General features: G+C 38.2%; 2 protein-coding genes and 1 long non-coding RNA gene across 31 annotated transcripts in view; 2 read left to right on the top strand and 1 right to left on the bottom strand.

The window, feature by feature from the left end:
• The window catches only part of XPOT (exportin for tRNA), a 155,327-nt gene extending 153,823 nt beyond the window's left edge, over positions 1 to 1,504 (top strand). For all 22 annotated transcript variants that reach the window (XM_081588897.1, XM_081588912.1, XM_081588907.1 and 19 more), the window contains one exon: positions 870 to 1,504. In XM_081588897.1, the coding sequence (XP_081445023.1) occupies positions 870 to 896 (27 nt within the window). In that variant the 3' untranslated portion in view covers positions 897 to 1,504. The remainder of the gene's footprint in view (positions 1 to 869) is intronic.
• Positions 1,505 to 4,054: 2,550 nt separating this feature from the next.
• LOC145545132 (uncharacterized) lies at positions 4,055 to 4,824 on the bottom strand. Its single transcript, XR_014081882.1, has 2 exons — positions 4,467 to 4,824; positions 4,055 to 4,384 (listed from the first exon to the last, which is right to left on the bottom strand). It is a non-coding gene; the product is annotated as an uncharacterized LOC145545132 (long non-coding RNA).
• A 27-nt stretch (positions 4,825 to 4,851) lies between these two features.
• The window catches only part of TBK1 (TANK binding kinase 1), a 47,175-nt gene continuing 31,775 nt past the window's right edge, over positions 4,852 to 20,251 (top strand). For 5 of the 8 annotated variants that reach the window (XM_081588873.1, XM_081588869.1, XM_081588868.1 and 2 more), the window contains exons 1-5: positions 4,852 to 4,932; positions 7,349 to 7,466; positions 12,870 to 13,010; positions 15,896 to 16,025; positions 18,304 to 18,485. In XM_081588873.1, the coding sequence (XP_081444999.1) occupies positions 7,380 to 7,466; positions 12,870 to 13,010; positions 15,896 to 16,025; positions 18,304 to 18,485 (540 nt within the window). In that variant the 5' untranslated portion in view covers positions 4,852 to 4,932; positions 7,349 to 7,379. Of the gene's footprint in view, positions 5,799 to 7,348; positions 7,467 to 12,869; positions 13,011 to 15,895; positions 16,026 to 18,303; positions 18,486 to 20,251 lie in introns of all 8 variants that reach the window. The other 3 variants (XM_081588871.1, XM_081588866.1, XM_081588870.1) reach the window with 2 other exon arrangements.

Below are 20,251 nucleotides of genomic sequence, written 5' to 3'. Positions count from 1 at the left end.
GATTCTGAGCTCAGACTACCTTTTCATTTTCTCTTGCAGGAATATCCCTTACTGTTCCTGCTGTTCTTCAAATATTCTGCCTTATTAGCACTCTTCTTTAGGAATTCTACCCATTCTTCGAGGCTCATCTTAATTGTGGCCTCTATATAAGGCTATCTTTTGCTTATATAGTGATGATTCTTTTCTCTCCACTTAGTCAATAGATAGTTAATAATTGTTACGTGAATGTCTGCTCTACTAGGTGGTACGGATATAATGACAAATGTGGTCTTTATCCATAATGAGTTTACTGCCTTCTATTTACTCTTTCTGATGCTTACTTAACATGAACCCAACTATGGAAGGGAGTAATATTGAGCCAGTGCTTAGCACAGCCTCTAGCCTACACATTCATAGTCTTAAATGTTAAATTGGAAGTATTTTTTATAATCAAATAAATAAATAGTTAAGGGATAACACCTGCTATCTTTAGCTTTAACTTGTTTGTTTCTTCCTCAAAATTTAATTTCCTAGCATTAACTTTGACAGTAGTGCCAGTCAGCAATTTCCTAGCATTAACTTTGACAGTAGTGCCAGTCAGCAAACTGTTGTCAAGAGCATGTTTTCCTCTCACTGCTTGACTCATAGCACTGGAGGCAGCACCATATTTTCACTAGTTTCCCAATTGAGTAATGGCAACATTAGTTATCTCTAGACTTTATCAAGTTGTCCAGAAGAGAAAGTTTTTGACTTGTATTATGTGTGGATTTATGGAGTATATGAAATGTTTTAGAAGAGTGACTAGCACCCAGTAACGTGGAGCCCTTCTTCAGGTAAAAGGTGATAATCATCTGACATCAGTACTAATTGAACTAATACTTTATTTACAGGTGTTCTTCCAGAGAGCAAAGCCCTGAGGACTAGATCTCCCCGTGCCTACTTCATGATCAGGAATTCCAGTTAATAATTTATAAAGAAACAAGTTTTTGTGTGCCGTTCACACTGGTCTTTTTAACATTGCTTTGAGCTTATTGCAGTATATGTATTGGGATTTTTTTCTGTAAAATGGGTGTAATTTTCCCTAAATTACAGGTATGTGACAACATAGAGAAGTTGCATGCCGATTAAATCGTTCTATATAAAAATGCTGTTGTAAGATACAGCAGAGTTATCCTAGTACCTTTTTTTTTAACTTGAAACTTTTAAGTCCTTTATAAAGACCATAGCAAGAAAACTACTTTTTCATTACTGAATATAAAATGTTTGAAAATTTAAATTTTTGTTTTATGTGTGCAGACTCATAAACTGTTTTCATTTATGTGTGCAGACTCATAAAAAAGTGTGGGGGGAATAAAATCAAAATTTAATTTTTCTGTAGATAGCTATTACATTTCCTTAAACTGTTTCAATGCCAATGTGTATTCTACAAAACAGAATGGTTTCATAAATTAACTGATTGAAGAGTAGGTGCTGGTGTTATACATTTTTTATAAAAAAAAAAGCAAATAAATTTTATGTAGTGAAATATATCGAGTCTTTTGGAGTTATTTTAAATACTTGAGCCTTATTTTTTCATCTCTCCGTGATTTTCCATTTCAGGGACTGCACATACTGTATGAATGTCTGGATGATTTAATTATGCTCCTAAAAGAGTATATCCTACTTTGTTCTAGTAAATAATTTAGAATCTTTTTTCAAATGCACTACAAAAAGCCTGTGTGCATATGTTGATAGAATTAAAAATCTAATATTTTCCATCTTAACTAGATTTACTTAGGGCACAATATACCTGTGTGTTTATAATGCTTATAAGTAGTAGCTGCCGGTTTAGTTCCCCTGCCTTCCCCTATTTTTATTCATAACTATGCAAGAAACCTTCCCTGGTGGCTCAGACAGTAAAGAATCTGCCTGCAGTTCAGGAGACCTGGGTTCAATCCCTGGGTCGGGAAGATCCCCTGGAGAAGGGAATTGCTACCCACTCCAGTATTCTTGCCTGGAGAATTCCAAGGACAGAGGAGCCTGGCAGGCTACAGTCCATGGTGCTGCAAGGAGTCAAACACAACTGAGCAACTAACATTTTCACTTTCATGCAAGAAACCAAGACGATCAGACCAGTAGTACTATTGGAAAATTAAGAAAAGATAGACAAAACTGAACAGCAGAATTACTATAGTCATCATTTAAGTTTAAATTCCAAACTCCCAAGTAAGGTTTTAGGGTGGCTAAGGATTTTTTTAACCTTTGGCCCATGTGGTCCCTAGAAGTTTCATGGATGGGCTTCAGTGGTCTTCTAAATTTCCTAAAATTGTATCCTGAATTTTATATAAATATTCTCCTGTGGTTAAATCCAGAAATGATTTTAAACATTTTCCTAACATCATAGAATAAAGGTGCTAAACTAAGTTAACAGTTAATTGTAAAAAGAGATCAGTGAGATGTATATTATACAGTCAGCCCTCTGTATGTGCAGGTTCCACATCCATGGATTCAACCAACCTTAGATCAAAAATATTTGGAAAACACAATTTCCAGAAGGTTTCAAAAAGCAAAACTTGAATTAGCTGTACTTGAGAACTATTTATATAGCATTTACATTGTATTAGGTATTGTAAGTATTCTAGAGATAATTTAAAGTATGTGGGAGCATGTGCATGGATTACATGCAAATACTATGCTATTTTACATAAGAAATGAGCATCCAAGGATTTTGGTATCTGGGGGTCCTGGAGCTAATCCTATGTGGATACTGAGGGATGACTGTACTTCAATAAAAATGATTTTGAAAGTAGATGAGTGAGAGCTATTGTTCCTTTGACAAGTTCCCCTGTACAGTGGGAGAGATCATTGCATATATTGCAATGATCTTTGAACTGATTGTTCAGAGTATACTGAATTGCATAGCGTAGTAGTTAAGAGCTTAGACAGGCTCGGGATCCAGATTTAGTAGGTTCAGATAGCAGTTATGCCAGTAATTGGTTTTAAAACCCCTGACAATTAGATAAGTTCTCTCTGCCCCAGTTTACCCATCTGTAAAATGGGGGAAATAATGGTAACTAAGAATTCAGTAAGTTAAACATGAAAAAAGCTTACTGCAGCATCTGCTTATTGATAATAACTACTGTTGTTTAGTCACTAGGTGATGTCTGACTCTTGTGACCCCATGCTATTTTATATACTCTTTTGTAACCTGTTAGGCTTCTCTGTCCATGGGATATTACAAGCAAGAATACTGGAGTGGGTGGCCATTTCCTTTTCCAAAGGATCTTCCTGACCTAGGGATCGAACCCAAGTCTCCTGTTTGGCAGGCAGATTGTTTACCACTGAACCACCTGGGAAGCCCCCAATAGCCATTGTTAACTGTACTGTTTATTCCATATATATAAAGGTGACAACTCCTTCCTTCCTGGCTCTTTTTTTTTTTTTTCCCTTCCTGGCTCTTTAAAGCCCTTCAGAAGATTCACAAGTGTTCAGGGCTAAGAGAAATCCAAACAGGGGCATTAAGAATCTATAATAGAGGTTAAAACTTCATGTTATCTAATCATGTGTAATAATTCAGTCCTTCCTTGAAGTTGTCTAGAGCACTTCAGTTAGGGGGTGCCATAGCAATTAGGAAACTGTTTCATCATAAATTGCCTTACCTGTATTGTATAACAGTCTCCAAAAGCAAACCCCCCAATAATTGTCTCAAGGGTGAATCTTACCTTAACAAAGCCTCACTGAGGCAAAAAGACAGGGATTTGTATGTCTTAACTATGGAACTACAAGTTTTATGAGGCCTGATATAGTTCTGGGCCTAACAGTTTATTTAAATCTTAAATACTAACATTAAATGCTTCACAAATGGCTTGATCTTCCAGAAAAAGTATTTCAGTGTTCCTCACTTAATGGAGTAAACATTTTGAATCAAGGCCTTCAGCTAATCACATTTTCTCCCATTCAACTTTGAGATGTAGGTTATACTGTTGTAAGGAACTTGGACTCAAGGCCTTTTCCTTGGCATTAGATAGGGGTGAACTAAAATTAGTGGGAATTGTAAGCGTGAATAGACCGTTGTTAGAATGATTCCATCACTAAATATTGTTTAAAAGTTTAATAATGTAAATTCCTTTGTAACAAACATTATAGTGGACTTTTGTTATCTCCGTTTTGTACCTATGATATATGATAAAAACAGGCTTACGGACTTAAAGTGTTAGTTGCGGAGTCGTGTCCGACTCTTCGCGACTCCATGGACTGGAGCCAGACAGGTTCTTCTGTCCATGGGATTTTCCAAGCCAAGAGTACTGGAGTGGGTTGCCATTTCCTTCTCGAGGGGATCTTCCCGATCCAGGGATCGAACCTGGGTCTTCCGTGTTGCAGGCAGACACTTTACCATCTGAGCCACCAGCGAAGCCCAAAACACTCTCTAAAAAGAGGGAATTAAATGAGCTTGTTTACATTCGATAATCTGGCTCCCCTGCAGCCAACGTGGTCTTTAAAATACGTACGAATCGATCCCTGCAGCGATGGTCCCGCACGTGTCAGTATTCTGCACAGCTGTGATTATTATGTTTGTAATCATCGGTCCATATCTGTCTGCCCCACTATCACTGCACTGGGGGAAGCGGCGAAATTTGCTGCGTGGGAATATGAATTCTTGCGCTCACTGCGCAGGGCTCTCTGGCTTTACCCTCAGAGTAAGCGGGAGACAGGCGGTGGATGTGGACTGGGTCGGACTCAGACACCCACCCATCCTCCTGGCTCCTCGTCACAGAAAATCGCGGGACCAGCCGTGCGAGCAGCCTTGGCGGCGGAGGCCCAGGCCCAGGCCGGTCCGGCGGGAGTGCGCACGCGCACCCGCGCGCCGGCCGTCGGTCACGTGGCCTCTGTCCAGGGCTTGGAAGCCGGAAGTGGCCCGAGGCGCAGGGAGGCCGCGGGAGCCCGCTGGCGGTGGAGCGGCGGAGACCGGGCGAGGTAAGCCGGGACGGCTCGGGCTGACGGGCTGCAGACGCGTGAGGCACGGGCTGCGGAGCCAGGCATGGCCCGCGAGAAGCAATCCCGCCCCCGTGGGAAACTGGGGTGCTGAGTCAGGGCGGAGGCGAGGCGGGCGACCCGAGGAGCCTAGCGGGACCCGAGGCCGAGCCCTCCCCGACCCTGGCTGGGCGGACACCGCCTCCCGGGTGTCCGGGGCGTGCGAAGCCGGCCGGAATGGTCGCGCGGGCCGGGCCGCTGCGTCTGGACTCCTCGCCCCATGGCCGGCCCTTTGACCCGGGCCCTCACGGGTCTGGTGTCGTTGGGCACCGAGAAAGAGGATATATCCGTTACTGGGGTTGGGCCCTGGCCGCCCGGGCAGGCGGGCATCGATGCCCCTTTCCCTTGGAGTTAGACTGGCTGCTTTCTCCAGTCTTTCCGAGCGTGAACGCGATCGTTTGATTTTTCAGACGATTAAGAAGACTTGTCATTAGGGTTTTAATGAAAACAGCAGGGGTTGGCTCACCGGAAGCTAGAAGCCGAAGACGTTTTTAATGTACATACATGTAATGCAAATCCCCAAACGTTTCCTTTGGGACATGGCTTACGAGTGTATTTTCCAGTCCGTTTCCCAGATGTTTTTAATAGGTGTCCTCAAAACAAGTTCTCCCCAGTCATTGTCAGTGCGTAACCGAAGCCCGGCTTTTATCGCTGTGGAACGCTGAATATTATATTATGTTTAATGATTCACGTAGTGGTAGAGTTTGGAAATCCTGGAACTTTGTCCATATGCGGCGTCACCAAGCCGATTTTCATCTATGGACAAATGGTAACTTTCATTTTGGACGGTATAAGGAAGTAGACTTAAGGTAGGATCACCAATCTCGTACTTGTTGAGTGCCTGCTTATATTGTGTCAAAATTTTGGAAAGATTTATATAGCAAGCACCTTCTAGGTGTGCTGAGTCATGTTATAGCATGCTGTTGTTGTGGGGTAATTGGTAGATAGTTTGAAAAGGCATTTCCCCATTGTGACACCGTTGTTTAATATCTGCATATAGTGAGCACCATATCTTAGCTATCAATGTGTTTTATATTACCCATTGGATGTACATAGGTACCTAATGATATTATTTGTCAGTTATAGTTAGCTCAAGCAGCAAAGTTACATTAATTAGGGAAGCTTTTCATTCTTGAGAAATACTTGAAGATATTATTGAAAAGATATTTGAGAATTTTATTATATCAGTAGCTGATAAATGTGTCATATTTTGAAAACAGAATCTTTTTACTGCTTATTTCCTATAAATTGCTGTATATTCAGATAAAATTATTTATCTGAATTAGATGGGGGTAAAATTATATTCATATATCTTAATATATCAAAGATTGTTGAAGTTTGGACCCTACCCATTCTTTGTGTTCTTAACCCTACTTGGAATATTGGCATTCATTAATTCATTCCTGAATATCTGTTTCTAACTTACTGTGAAAGGATGTTAAGATTAAATGTGACATTACATCGGTTTTAGGTTGGCATGGTGGAACAAGTGTTTATGCTATTTAGCATACCTCATTTTTACTCCATCATAAAGCACAAGTATTTACAATATCCTTATAGATACACAGCTTTACAATGTTGAAGGACAGGGGTAGGGGTATGGTTTTTTTTTTTTAAATAGACTTTATTTTTTTAGAGCAGTTTTAAGTTCACTGCAAAATTGAGTAAAAGGTACAGAGATTTTTCCATATACTTCTTGCCTCTAAACCTGCGTGGTCTCCCCTGCTTATTTTTTAAGACTTGTTAATATACATTCAGTATGTGTGTATTTATATATTTGGAGGTTGGTAAAACTATTCTTAAGTTAATTTCAGAATTTGTGGCTGAAAGGTCTCCTTTGAATCCTGGTTGTCAGGCTCTGGGTAGATGAAATTTTAAATTAGGAAAGTGTTATGTAGTGGTAACAATTGTTTTCGTTAGTGTTGCCTTGCACCTGAAAGAAAGTTTTGTTGTTGTTTTTTTTCTGTATTTCTCTTCTATTTTACCTTATTTTGTTTAAAACACTTTAAAATATGATGCATCAGTGATTAATCTTTCAAAACATTTTAAGGAGGTAAATGTCACTTTCATTGACAGAGAAAAAATTAGAAGAAAAATAGATATTTTTTTCAGCCGTGTGAATAAGTGAATTAAACTGAATATGTAAGATGTCATTGGTTAAAGCTTTTTCAGAGCCCACACAGCATTTTAGTCTCTAATATTGCTGGAAAGTTAGATTTTTATTGGACTGTTTGTACACTTCAGTTTAGCAGTAAATTATAGATGCTCTTTCTTGAGACTACAAGTAGCTAACATTTGTTTCTTAAATGTTATTATTCCTTTAAAACAAGCAAGCAATTTTTTTTTTCTTTTCTCTTAGTATATCAGGAGGCTCGCCTGACCACGCCGAGATGCAGAGCACTTCTAATCATCTGTGGCTTTTATCTGATATTTTAGGCCAAGGAGCTACTGCAAATGTCTTTCGTGGAAGACATAAGGTTGGTATGGAGAATTCTGTGAAAGCACTGTGTGTGTAGTTTCCCGAGATGCACGCTTATACTTGGTGGGTTTGATTATTTTGTCTAAAGATAGTATGTGTGGTTATTTAAGCTATTGCTTGTGTCAGAGGCAGTGTTATCTACCTAGTGGTGGCAGAGGTCATGTGCTGGGGAATGGAGAAAAACAGAAGGTTGTATGAAAAAAGGAACTAGGGGAAGTTAGTGTTTGCCTTTTGGTTCTTTCCTCCACCTGGTCCTCCTGCAGTAGACAGTGATCTCACTGAGTTCAGTGCGGCGATGATTTGGGGTAGGAGGCAGCAGAAGGAGGTTTGGTGAGGAGCAGATGGGAACTTTTGAGAGAAACCTACAGATGATTCTGCTGTGCTGTACTAAGGCTTCCTGCCCCTGAAGTAAACTAGCATTCTGCAGAGTAGATTGGTGTAATGTGAAGTTATCAACAAGGAGCCCAGGTTTCAAAGGCTATATCCTGGTATGAGGTAATCAGAACTTGTTAGTTCAAGTGAGAATAGAATAAAAGGGCTAATCCCAGAGGCATTTCAGGAACCAAAAGGACTCGGTGTCAGCTTCTATACTGGAGGATGAAATGAAAGATAATTAAAGTCATTTAAAATGAAGAAATTTAAAATCATTAAAATTTCTGTTCTGGGAAGCTGGAAAAAGAATAGAATAAAAACATCCTTTTATGATGCAAATAATCATCCACTAGTTTTTCAGCACTAAGAATTCAGCCCAGGGGCTCAAAACACTTTAGTAAGGAGGAGTTTCTATATATTTTTCTGTAGCCTTGAGACCACCAGTCAGTTCTGCCTGTGACAATGAAATAAGTGTTCACAGAGGGGTGCTATTTCCTCTGTGGCTCTTAGGGAGTGAATCAGAAGTGCCGTACAGTTTTTAGCTTTTTTTTCACCTCCGAGTTTTAGAATTATCCACAGGTTCCAGTCCTTGATCGGATTCATAGTGATCAGCCTTGGATATTCCTGTCCTAGAAATTGTTTTTGTTTTGTGCAGTATGCCAAGAAGAGAAAATGGGTGGCAGCACTGAATTTAGTAATGAGACACATCTGACCCTCTCTCTTCCTGTGACCCAAATTAACTCACCAGACTTTAATAATCACCTGGTATATGTCGAATACTATGAGTAGACCTAGTGATTTTAGCCACAGATAAAGTACAGTTCCTGTGCACGAAGAGTTTTAGGTTTAGTAGCAAGGTGGCATTGGAAGGAACATAAATTAGAAACTGAGGGAGTGATAGGTAGTCAGTAGTGATAGGAACTGAGGGAGGTATATTTAAAGTGCCTGAGGCTAGTAAATATCTCTGTTTACTAGTGCCTTTCCTTACTTAGATATCCAGTGTCCTTCATGTTAGTACTTACATTTAGTAGGTGCTTTAAATGCTTGATGACTGAAAGAATAAATAAATGAATGAGGACAAACTACAGTAGACTACCCTAACACGACCTGAGGTTCTTCTTCAAAGGAAGTAAAAATGTTCTTTATCCAATAGAGTTCAAAAACCTCAAATAAAGATTTAAGAGGTGTAAGAATTGACTTATAATATTGCCAACATCTAGTTTAGTATTCAAAATGTGTTTCGAGAAACCGTATTTATTCTCAGTGACATCAGTTTCAAGGGTTTAGGACTATACCCCCAAAATCCTGCTTGCCCTTAATTACTGCTTGTTTAAGGATCTTTAATTGTGTTAGCTAAACCCTTTTTAGGACTGGAAAAGGTCAGTTTTCATTCCAGTCCCAAAGAAAGGCAATGCCAAAGAATGCTCAAACTACTGCACAATTGCACTCATCTCACACGCTAGCAAAGTAATGCTCAAAATTCTCCAAGCCACGCTTCAGCAATATGTGAACTGTAAATTTCCAGATGTTCAAGCTGGTTTTAGAAAAGGCAGAGGAACCAGAGATCAAATTGCCAACATCCGATGGATCATCGAAAAAGCAAGAGAGTTCCAGAAAAACATCAATTTCTGCTTTATTGACTATGCCAAAGCTTTTGACTGTGTGGATCACAACAAACTGTGGAATTCTTCAAGAGATGGGAATACCAGACCACCTGACCTGCCTCTTGAGAAACCTATATGCAGGTCAGGAAGCAACAGTTAGAACTGGACATGGAACAACAGACTGGTTCCAAATAGGGAAAAGAGTACGTCAAGTCTGTATATTGTCACCCTGCTTATTTAACTTGTATGCAGAGTACATCATGAGAAACACTGGCTGGATAAAGCACAAGCTGGAATCAAGATTGCCGGGAGAAATATCAATAACCTCAGATATGCAGATGACACCACCCTTATGGCAGAAAGCGAAGAAAAACTAAAGAACCTCTTGAGGAAAGTTAAAGAGGAGAGTGAAGAAGTTGGCTTAACGCTCAACATTCAGAAAACTAAGATCATGGCATCTGGTCCCATCACTTCATGGCAAATAGATGGGGAAACAGTGTCAGACTTTATTTTTCTGAGCTCCAAAATCACTGCAGATGGTGATTGCAGCCATGAAATTAAAAGACGCTTACTCCTTGGAAGGAAAGTTATGACCAACCTAGACAGCATATTAAAAAGCAGAGACATTACTTTGTCAGCAAAGGTCCATCTAGTCAAGGCTATGGTTTTTCCAGTAGTCATGTATGGATGTGAGAGTTGGACTATAAAGAAAGCTGAGTGCAGAAAAATTGATGCTTTTGAACTGTGTTGTTGGAGAAGACTAGTGAGAGTCCCTTGGACTGCAAGGAGATCCAACCAGTCCATCCTAAGGGAAATCAGTCCTGAACATTCATTGGAAGGACTGATGTTGAAGCTGAAACTCCAATATTTTGGCCACGTGATGTGAAGAGCTGACTCATTTGAAAAGACCCTGATGCTGGGAAAGATTGAAGGCAGGAGGAGAAGGGGACGAGAGAGGATGAGATGGTTGGATGGCATCACCGACTCTATTTACATGAGTTTGGGTGAACTCCTGGAGTTGACGATGGACAGGGAGGCTTGGTGTGCTGCGGTTCATGGGGTCACAAAGTCGGACACGACTGAGTGACTGAACTGAACTGAAACCCTTTTTATGTTATTGCTGGGAATGAACAGGTCCCTAACTTTACTATTTGTTATTCAAAGTATTTGTTGTTGTTATTAATTAGTTGCTAAGTCGTGTCCAACTGTTTATGACCTCATGAACTGTAACCCGCCAAGCTCCTCTGTCCATGAGATTTCCTAGGCAAGAATACTGGAGGGGTTGCCATTTCCTTCTCCAGGGCATCTTCCCAATCCAGGGATTGAACTCATGTCCTCTGCGTTGGCAGGCGGATTCTTGACAATGGAGCCACCAGGAAGCCCTATACAAAATATGGAAGTGAAAGTGTTAGTTGCTCAGTCGTGTCCGACTGTTTGTGACCCCATGAACTATAGCCCGCCAGGCTCCTCTGTCCACAGGATTTTCCAGGCAAGAAAGAATACTGGAGATCGTAGCCATTCCCTTCTCTAGGGAATCTTCCCAACCCAGGGATCGAACACAGTCTCCTGCATTACGGGCAGATTCTTTACCATCTGAGCCACCAGGGAGGCCCCATACAAAGTTTATTACCTACTTAATTTTTCTCTTTTTTATTAAGTTGCCTGGAGCTGCTACTGTGTGTGGATGGGTGTATATGCATGTGGTAACTAGGTGAAGTTAAAGTGGGGAGAGCTGTAGGAAGGACATGTTGACCTGCACTTGTATATATGTGTACTCGTGAATCTCTAAATATTATTCGTAGTGCTTTGACTTAAGGACAGTGACTGATAGGTGACTGTGCAGTTGAATAGAGGGAAACTGGGACATGCTGACACATATCCCAGTGAACTCACAGGTATGTTGCAGACCACAGAAGAGTGGGAAATACTGGCCTTGGTCACAGTGGATACATTGCAGCATTGTGTTATTTCCCCTGCTTGCTCCTCTCTTAAGATTCTCCTAATTTCAGACTAAGTTTAAGACAAGTGTCCTCAAGAAAAATCTCTCTGTTGGGTGGTAATAGATTTGACAGTGTTCTTATCCTGGCTAATCAGATGGTAAGCAGTATGAGTGAGCCCTGGTTAAATTGTTCCATTTTCATTCTATCTGAAAAGTCAGTGGGTCATTTCCTCTGGAAAGAATATACGTGTATTTGGTGTGGAAGGAGCAAGGGAGAAAGGGAGGAGTGATCTCATCACACAGATGATGGTCTCCACAGAGTGCACTTAAGACTGAGCTTGTGAGACAGCTAAATGGTCTTAAGAAGAAGATCATGAAATTTTAAGGTGAAGGGAGGAGGGTGACAAGCTGTAGGTGGTTAATCTGTGTGAGAAGCTGTAGAGACGGCTTCAAAGCAGGAAAAGCGTAGGGTCCTCAAAGACAGAGAGCCATGAGAAAGCTTTATGTAAGGGATGCTTGAACCCCAAGCTCATAGAGGAAACGAGCTTTCCACTAACTCCAGGCAGGTTCAGCCTTGGGTTGTGGCAAAAGTAAGGTTAACTCAGAATCTGGCCTGAGTGATTGGAAAGAGGTGAGAGCGTCTGCAAGAGAGCCTTTAAGGTTAATTCTGTGAAGAACATGAGAATGTGATGTTTACCTGGAATGAAGCATGTGTTTTGTACTTATAAAATGCGTTCCCAATTTCTGCTGTGCTTTGTAATTCTGTGTTTGATGTACTTCATTGTGCCCTGAGAGAGTGAGAGTTGGGCTACTGCAGCTGCTTTGGTGGAGGAAAGGAAATGTCTTTGATCCTTTAGAAATGATGGGGGAAGCAGCAGCCTGCCCTAGTCATCTAGATAAAGTTGCAGAAAGTTCCCAGCAGCAGCCATGGTGCAATCCAACAAGAAGGGTCTGCTTTAACCTTACTCTTTTAACTCCTCTATTTCCAAATGCACATACCTACACATTTTATCCAGCTAGGGAATCTTAAAAGTTAATTGCCTTACTTTGAGATTCTCACTAAAAATTTAATATGTGGAATATAATCTTTAATCTTTCTCTTCCTGCTTTGATTAGTTTAAAATTATTAGTTCCCAGAGAAACCTTGTGAGTTTCACTTTCTATTTCTCATTCAGGATACATTTTCGCCTTTAGTACTGTTGACTATCTTTGCCACGTGTATTGCAATGGAAGCTTTATTTATAATATGAAAGAAAATAGCCTCTTCTACATTCCGAAGCATACAATTTGAAAGAAATATTGAGCGGTTGATTGATGTATTTTAGCTTAAAAAAAAAAAGGTCAGGAGTCCTAGTACAAACTACCAATGCTTAAAAATGTTCAGGGTGTTCTACAAAAAAGATAAATTGCTGTGTCTAGTTCTAATGCTACCTTTTTTATTTTCTTTATATTATAAGTAAATAAAACCTTTCTCTCCTTTTCTTAGAAAACTGGTGACTTATTTGCTATCAAAGTATTTAATAACATAAGCTTCCTTCGTCCAGTGGATGTTCAAATGAGAGAATTTGAAGTGTTAAAAAAACTCAATCACAAAAACATTGTCAAATTATTTGCTATTGAGGAGGAGGTAAGTCGTCAAGCTTTAGTTAATCCTGTCATGTTTATTGTTGTTAATACAATTCAGGAGAAATAATCTAACGTAAAAATTGTTTTATAAAGAGTGGGTTTTTTAATGCTGAAAATTAGAGCTCATACAATCAAATATTTATTCTCAAAAACATATAACAATGGAAATTTTTGGAATGGAATATAACAATGGAAAGTCTCATGGAATCAGAAAAAGTAGTATAAGTAATAAAAGAATATACAATGTGGTTACCAGTATTATTACTAAAAGCAAAAGCTAAGTGAAGTTAAATTGACATAGTTACATAAGGAGAAAGTCAAACAATGCAAGGAAGGCTTTATAAAGAATAAAAATCTTTGGAATCCAGAGGGTGATATATGAATCCAGTTGTCAGAGACAGAATTGGTTTTAGTGGGAAACAGTGAAAATAAAAATGTCATTAGAAAAATAGAAATCTCATTAGTATGGATAATCAATAAAATCACACCTTTTGAAAAACAATTTGGCAGTTTATACTCCTTATATCAGTGATTTCATTTTTAGTGATTACTTCTTAGAAAGTAATCAGAAATGTAAACTATAATTTTATGCACAAAGATGTTCATTGCTGTCCTGTTTATAGTAAAGAATGGTTAAATAAGTTAGAATGTTTGATGGATAGTTACCCAGAATTAGCTATATTAAAGATTAAAGGCATAGCCCTCTGGACTGCCAAGTCTGTTCAAGACTTCTTACACAAGCCACAGAGGAGTTTGGCAAACTGTGCAGTCAGAGAAGCCCCCACCAGACTGCTCATTCAGACACGAGCTGCAAGTTCAGGAGTCCCCAGGGCTACCTTCCCTTAAGACCAGCTGGCTACAAATTTGGGGCTTCCCATGACTGTCCTCAGATTTGATAATTTGCCAGAATGTTGAATGACTCACAGAACTCAGGGAGGCACTATACAGTTGACCCTCAAACTGCACAGGTTTGAACTGCACGGGTCCACCAATAATAATGTAAATTTTTTTCCACTAAATATGTACTACAGTACTATACAATCTGAGACTGGTTGAATCTGCAGATATGGAACCACAGATACAGGGGGTTGACGGTAAAGTTACATGTAGATTTTCGACTGCATGGAAGGTTAGCAATCCTAACCCCTGCTTTGTTCAAGGGTCAACTCTACTTACAAGTTAGTATCTTAGTAAAGCAAAAGGGTATAAATTAGAACTAGCCGAAGGAAGAGATCCATAGGGCCATAGGACAAAATATAGGAGGGTTCCAAACATGAATCTTCCTTTCCGTAAGGATCCATTATCCTCCTGGCATTGATGTATGATGACAGTACGCACAGAGTATTGTCAACCCTGTAAGCTCATCCAAGCCTTTGGTGTGCAAAGTTTTTACTGAGGCTCAATCGCATACTGTCTTCATGGCCGAACTTTAGTCTCCAGCCCTTTCTGTGGGTTCTGGCTAATTCCTTAGCCTCCAGAAGTCTAAACGGAAGTGCAAGTCCTAAGATCCCCATCATAAATCACATTTTTAGACTGTCATGTGGCCAAAGCCCCCAGACAGAGACACTTTTAGCAGATAGGACATTCTAGAGGCCTATTGAATCAGCTCCCAGTAGCCAAGGGCAAGTGCTAGACCTCTCTGGCTAAAATTAATTCTGTACTGCACAATGATTAAGCAGTAATGAAAAGAAATATTTAACAAAATTTCAGTCACCTGGGAGCATGCTTATATATAATGTTTTTTGAGAAAATCAGTATTAAAAATATATATGCAGTATGATCTTGATAAATACAATACAGTATACAAAGTGTTATGTGTCTATAGTGTGATTCATTACATAGAAAAAAGACTGAAAGGAAACACACCAAATATAAACATAATTATCTTGGTGATGAAATTAGAGGTATTTCTCAAATTTTCAACTCCTCAAAACTCAGTTATTTCATTATTTAAAAGCAACAGCTTTTTTCTTTTAAAATTATTTCTTTCATACTACTCAGTAGTAAAGAAGTTTTTAAAATATTTTATAGATTTATTTTGGGGATATATAGAAAAAAATTATAAAAGGAAGAAAGAGTAAAAAATGAAAATGACTACTGTATTTAAGACTCATTCACATTTTCAAGTTTCTGAAATGGGCATTATGTTATAATCAATGTGTATTTGTAATTTGGTAATACTTCTTTTTTTCCTCTATAATTGGTGGTATATCTTATAAAATCAATGGTACATTAAAATCATGGTTTAAAACAGATCAGCAGCTCAGACTCCTATGAGCTGACTAGAACTTTGCTCCCAGGGGACCACTCAATTATTCTGCTCCCTGTTTGTGTTTAAGGCTAGAACTTGGGGAACTCCCTGGCAGTCCAGGGGTTAGGGCTCTGGGCTTTCACTGCGTGGGGCACAGGTTCAGTCCCTGATCGGGAAAGGAAGATCCCACATACCACATTGTACTGCCAAAAAAAAAGCTAAAACTCCATTCTTTGAAGTAAAAGTAGTGAGAGTGCTTGTCACAAGAAGAATTTCAAGTGTTTTAAGAGAGTCATTACAAAAGCTAATATCCTAAATGTACTATTATGTATTAGAAATTAAACAACTTTGAAAGAACCATTATAACATTGTAGCAGTGATTTTCTAATTAGGTTTAGCCAGCTTTTATTGTGGTTTGTCTTTAAAGACAAATCCAATTTTAATATTAATTTTGGAAAATGGTAATTCTCATCTGTACAGTGAACAAATATTAACAAACCCTAGGTAAAAAGCAGTTCAAAGTACCTTCATTATTGTAGCAAATCCAACTTTTAAATGAAATCAGATGAATATTGGTGTATATTGAAAATTTATTTTTTAGATTGAGTCCCAATCAGTGAATTTTTTTTTTTCAGACAACAACAAGACATAAAGTACTTATTATGGAATTTTGTCCATGTGGAAGTTTATACACTGTTTTAGAAGAACCATCTAATGCCTATGGACTACCAGAGTCTGAGTTTCTAATTGTTTTGCGAGATGTGGGTATGTTTATTTATTTATATGATTATATATGTGTGTAAATATAATTTAATGACATAAGAATTTTCAAAAATAAATTTCTTACATTCAAAGCTAAAGACCCTTATGGAATGCTTTCTTAGATATGATATCAAAAGCACAAGTACAATAAGAAAAAAGTAGATAAATTTCATCAACATTAACTTTTGTGTGTCCAAAGGACAGCGTCAAGTAAAACGAAAACTCATAGAATGAGAGAAATTATTTGCAAATCAGATGTCTGATAAGGAATTTTTATCCCAGCAAGTCAATAATAAAGAGACAACCCGATTTAAAAATTGGTAACGGATTTGGTAGACATTTCTCCAAAGAAAATATGCAGGTGGCCAACAAATATATAAAAAGATCATTAGGCATTAGGGAAATGCAAATCAAAACCGTAAAGAGATGCCACTACATACCTGCTGCTGCTGCTGCTGCTAAGTCACGTCAGTTGTTTCCGACTCTGTGCAACCCCATAGACGGCAGCGCACCAGGCTCCGCCGTCCCTGGGATTCTCCAGGCAAGAACACTGGAGTGGGCTGCCATTTCCTTCTCCAATGCATGAAAGTGAAAAGTGAAAGTGAAGTCGCTCAATAGTGTCCGACTCTTTGCGACCCCGTGAACTGCAGCCTACCAGGCTCCTCCGTCCATGGTATTTTACAGGCAAAAGTACTGGAGTGGGTTGCCATTGCCTTCTCTGACATACCCACTAGGATGGCTAAAATCAAAAAGACAAAACAAAACAAGCATTGGTAAGGATGTAGAGAAATTGAAACCCTCATATACTATTGGTGGTATTGTAAAAAAAAAAAGTGCAGGCACTTTGCACAGTAGTCGGACAGTTGTTCAAAAAGTTAAACAATTACTGTATGACTTATCGATTCCATTAGTAGGTATTTATCTAAAAGAATTTAAAATATTCTACACAAAAACTTGTATACCAGTATTTATAATAATAGCAACAACAAAAAAAAGGAAGCCCAGTATTCACCAACTGGTGAATAGATAAATAGGGTACATACAGTGGAGTATTATTTGTTTGTAACAAGAATGAAGTAGTGGTACATGCTGTAACATGGATGCTCCTTGAAAAATTATGCTTAGTGAAAAACACCAGGCACAAAAGGCAACAATATTTGTATGATTTCATGTATGTGAAATGTTCAGAATAGGCAGATCATAGAGACAGAAAGCAGAGTAATGGTGGTCAAGGCCTTGAGAGGAGAGTGGAGTCAAGGAGTGACTGCTGATAGATGTGGGAGTTCTTTTTGCATAATGGAAATGTTCTGAAATTGGTGGTGATGGTTTGTATACTCTGTGGCTTTATACTAAAAACTGCTGAATTGTATACTTTAAAAAAATGAGTTTTATGATATGTGAATTTTGTCTCAATAAACCTGTTATTAAAAAGAATATGGCAGCCACAGGGAATAATATCTTCTTGGGAAGAAATGAGTCAATATTTGAAGAATAGGAAAAGCCCAGTATTACAAAGTATGAGGTTAGTGGGAATTCTTGAGATTGATACTGGAAGCAGTAGAGACTACTTAGGTGAGGGTAAAATGAAAGAGAAGTCATATATGCTACAGCCTGTTAAGTCAAATAGAAGATGTAGATAATTGATCCCTTCCTAAGTATACTGGTAGTCGTGAGTTTCCATAATTGAATGTTGATACCCTTAAACTTATTTTTATATGTCATGCTTGGACATTCATCAGCTGTCAAACAAATGGTTCAGACTATCATTCTATGACACTGCATGTCAGCTAGCCCAAACAGCTTAATTTCAGCAATTTCTATTAATTTTTTTCTTTACTATAGTATGTATTGAGTCCAGTTTACTATTTTGTGGAATTTTTTTCCTCAAGGTAAAAATGTTAAATTATGGTGAAAGATTATTTTTCTTGGGAAACTGTATTCTTGGGTTTAGGTAGATGGCCCACAGGTATATAACAAAAAGTAATTCAGGAAGTCATAGACTTAAGATCATTGTGTTCCATTTTCTTAACAGTATTTAAGAGAGACTGGACTTTTCCTTAGACCATATTGATCCCTGTCCTTCTAAAATTTCTCGTTACTCAAGCATGAAATACAAAATCTAAGTACTTAATCTATTACTTCTTTGATTAAAATGACTTTGGACCAACTTATGTAAAAACTTACATTGAGTGAATAAGAATGAATTAATGTGCATTAGTGAATCTGATGCACACACACATACCTACTTATGATTTCCTTTGTTTTATATTTATTGTTGAAGTGGGTGGAATGAATCATCTCCGAGAGAATGGCATAGTTCACCGTGATATCAAGCCAGGAAATATCATGCGCGTGATAGGGGAAGACGGACAGTCTGTGTACAAACTCACAGATTTTGGTGCAGCTAGAGAATTAGAAGATGATGAGCAGTTTGTTTCTCTGTATGGCACAGAAGAATATTTGGTAAGTCATGCATCACTATTTTATTTTAAGAAGCTGGATATATATTATAAATATGGATAGTTGGTCAACCAGATCACTCTATAAAATGTCTTAACTCTTATGGCAAAAATTAAATTTTCTATTCTAATGAAGATGGTATGTAATGTGGAATTAGATAGTGGTTTCTAAGGGTGTTGCTTTCTGTTAAAAAAAATTCTTGTAAGTTTTATAATACTCTTAAATAATTTTACTAATGTTATGCATCTGTGTTAAAAGAAAGATCTATCTGTGCCCTCCAGAAGCGTCTAGCTAGTAAAGGCTTCCTTATTTGGATCAGAGCAGTTAATACATTACAAGCTTGTTCTAATACTGTTCCCTGTAGAGCAAACTTCATTATAATTCTGAAGCAGAAGACTCTCTTCAGGGAGACTGGTTACTGAAAGATGAAAAAACCATTGTTAGAAACACACACAGAAAATGAAATGCCTCTAAAAGATCTAACTTGAAATACTAGAAAACTAGAAAAGCTCCATGGTTGAAACTGTTTATGTAGATGTGTTTGTGTGAAGTTAGTAAACATTTGAAACACTTAAGAAAGGCACTTAAAAATAAGTACATTTAACATGTAATCAGAAAGTTTATAATATATAGCTGTCATTAATTGGTTATGGCTCTGGGTTTTATTTTAAAAGTCTTCGATTCTGTGACTTTTTTTCCAATTGGATTCTTCAATTGTAATTTTATAATTTGAATTAAGTCAAGGTACCCCTATAGCTTTATTCAGATTGTTCTAACCCTGACATGAATTAAGATATCTTAACTTGTTCTATCAATATGTAACCACTAATTAATCTGCAGTTGTATTTTGATAATCTTTTATTAAGAGTACTTAAAATGGGGACTTCTCTGACAATCTAGTGGTTAAGACTTCACACTTAGAGTGCAGGGGCACAGGTTTAGTCCCTAGTCGGGGAATTAAGATCCTGCTAGGCAGTGCAGCCAAAAAAAACACCTAAAAATGGATTATATTCATCCAACAGCTATTTATGTACCAAGCATTGTTGTAGGAATTGAGACTTCTGTGGTATACCAGAAGTACCTGATTTCTGCTCCTATGGAACCTACAATCTAGTGAGGACAGTAGACAAGTAAATAAGATAAATTCAGATAATTAAAGTGTTGGAAAGACAATAAGGTAATAAAGCAGAAGAAAGATAGCTGGGGAAAGCTTCCTTTCAAGCTTAAGTCAACTGATATTTTAATGATGAAAACAAGCAAGCCATGCAAAGATTTGGGGGGAAAGCAGCATCACAAGCAACTACAAAGGCCTAAAAACAGAAATGACCTTGGATGTTTGAGAAACAGGAAGGATACAGAATAGCTGGACTTAATGAGTGAGAGGCAGGTGATGAGAATTGGAGAAGTAAGCAGAAGCCAACCAGAGCATACAGACTAGTGGTTTCTACCCTGTATGATCACCTCCTGTTTATAGTAAATGTTTTGCAATATTCTTCTCAGTATCTTGAAATGAAATTCTTAGGTAATATAATCAACCAGCATACCTAATTAAAGGAAGAGCATAGTATCTTAATGATAATATAAAGGAAAATACAATAAAATCGTAGGTATTTAGTGTGTAAAAATTTACTGGCAAATGTTTACTATCAACTTCACTAGCAAACAACTGAAATAATTAGATGCCTGTACCTGTGTATAATGTTACCTCCAGTGCATATGCAGTGATAACCTGTATATTGAATTGGTGAGTCATATATCATAAGTCTTGT

The sequence above is a fragment of the Giraffa tippelskirchi genome, chromosome 4 (genome assembly GCF_054371585.1).
Source record: "Giraffa tippelskirchi isolate mGirTip1 chromosome 4, T2T-mGirTip1v1.2.pri, whole genome shotgun sequence".
In the NCBI taxonomy this organism is placed as follows: domain Eukaryota; kingdom Metazoa; phylum Chordata; class Mammalia; order Artiodactyla; family Giraffidae; genus Giraffa; species Giraffa tippelskirchi.
Note: the sequence above shows the minus strand (reverse complement) of the source record. Positions and strands in the feature narration are given on the sequence as shown.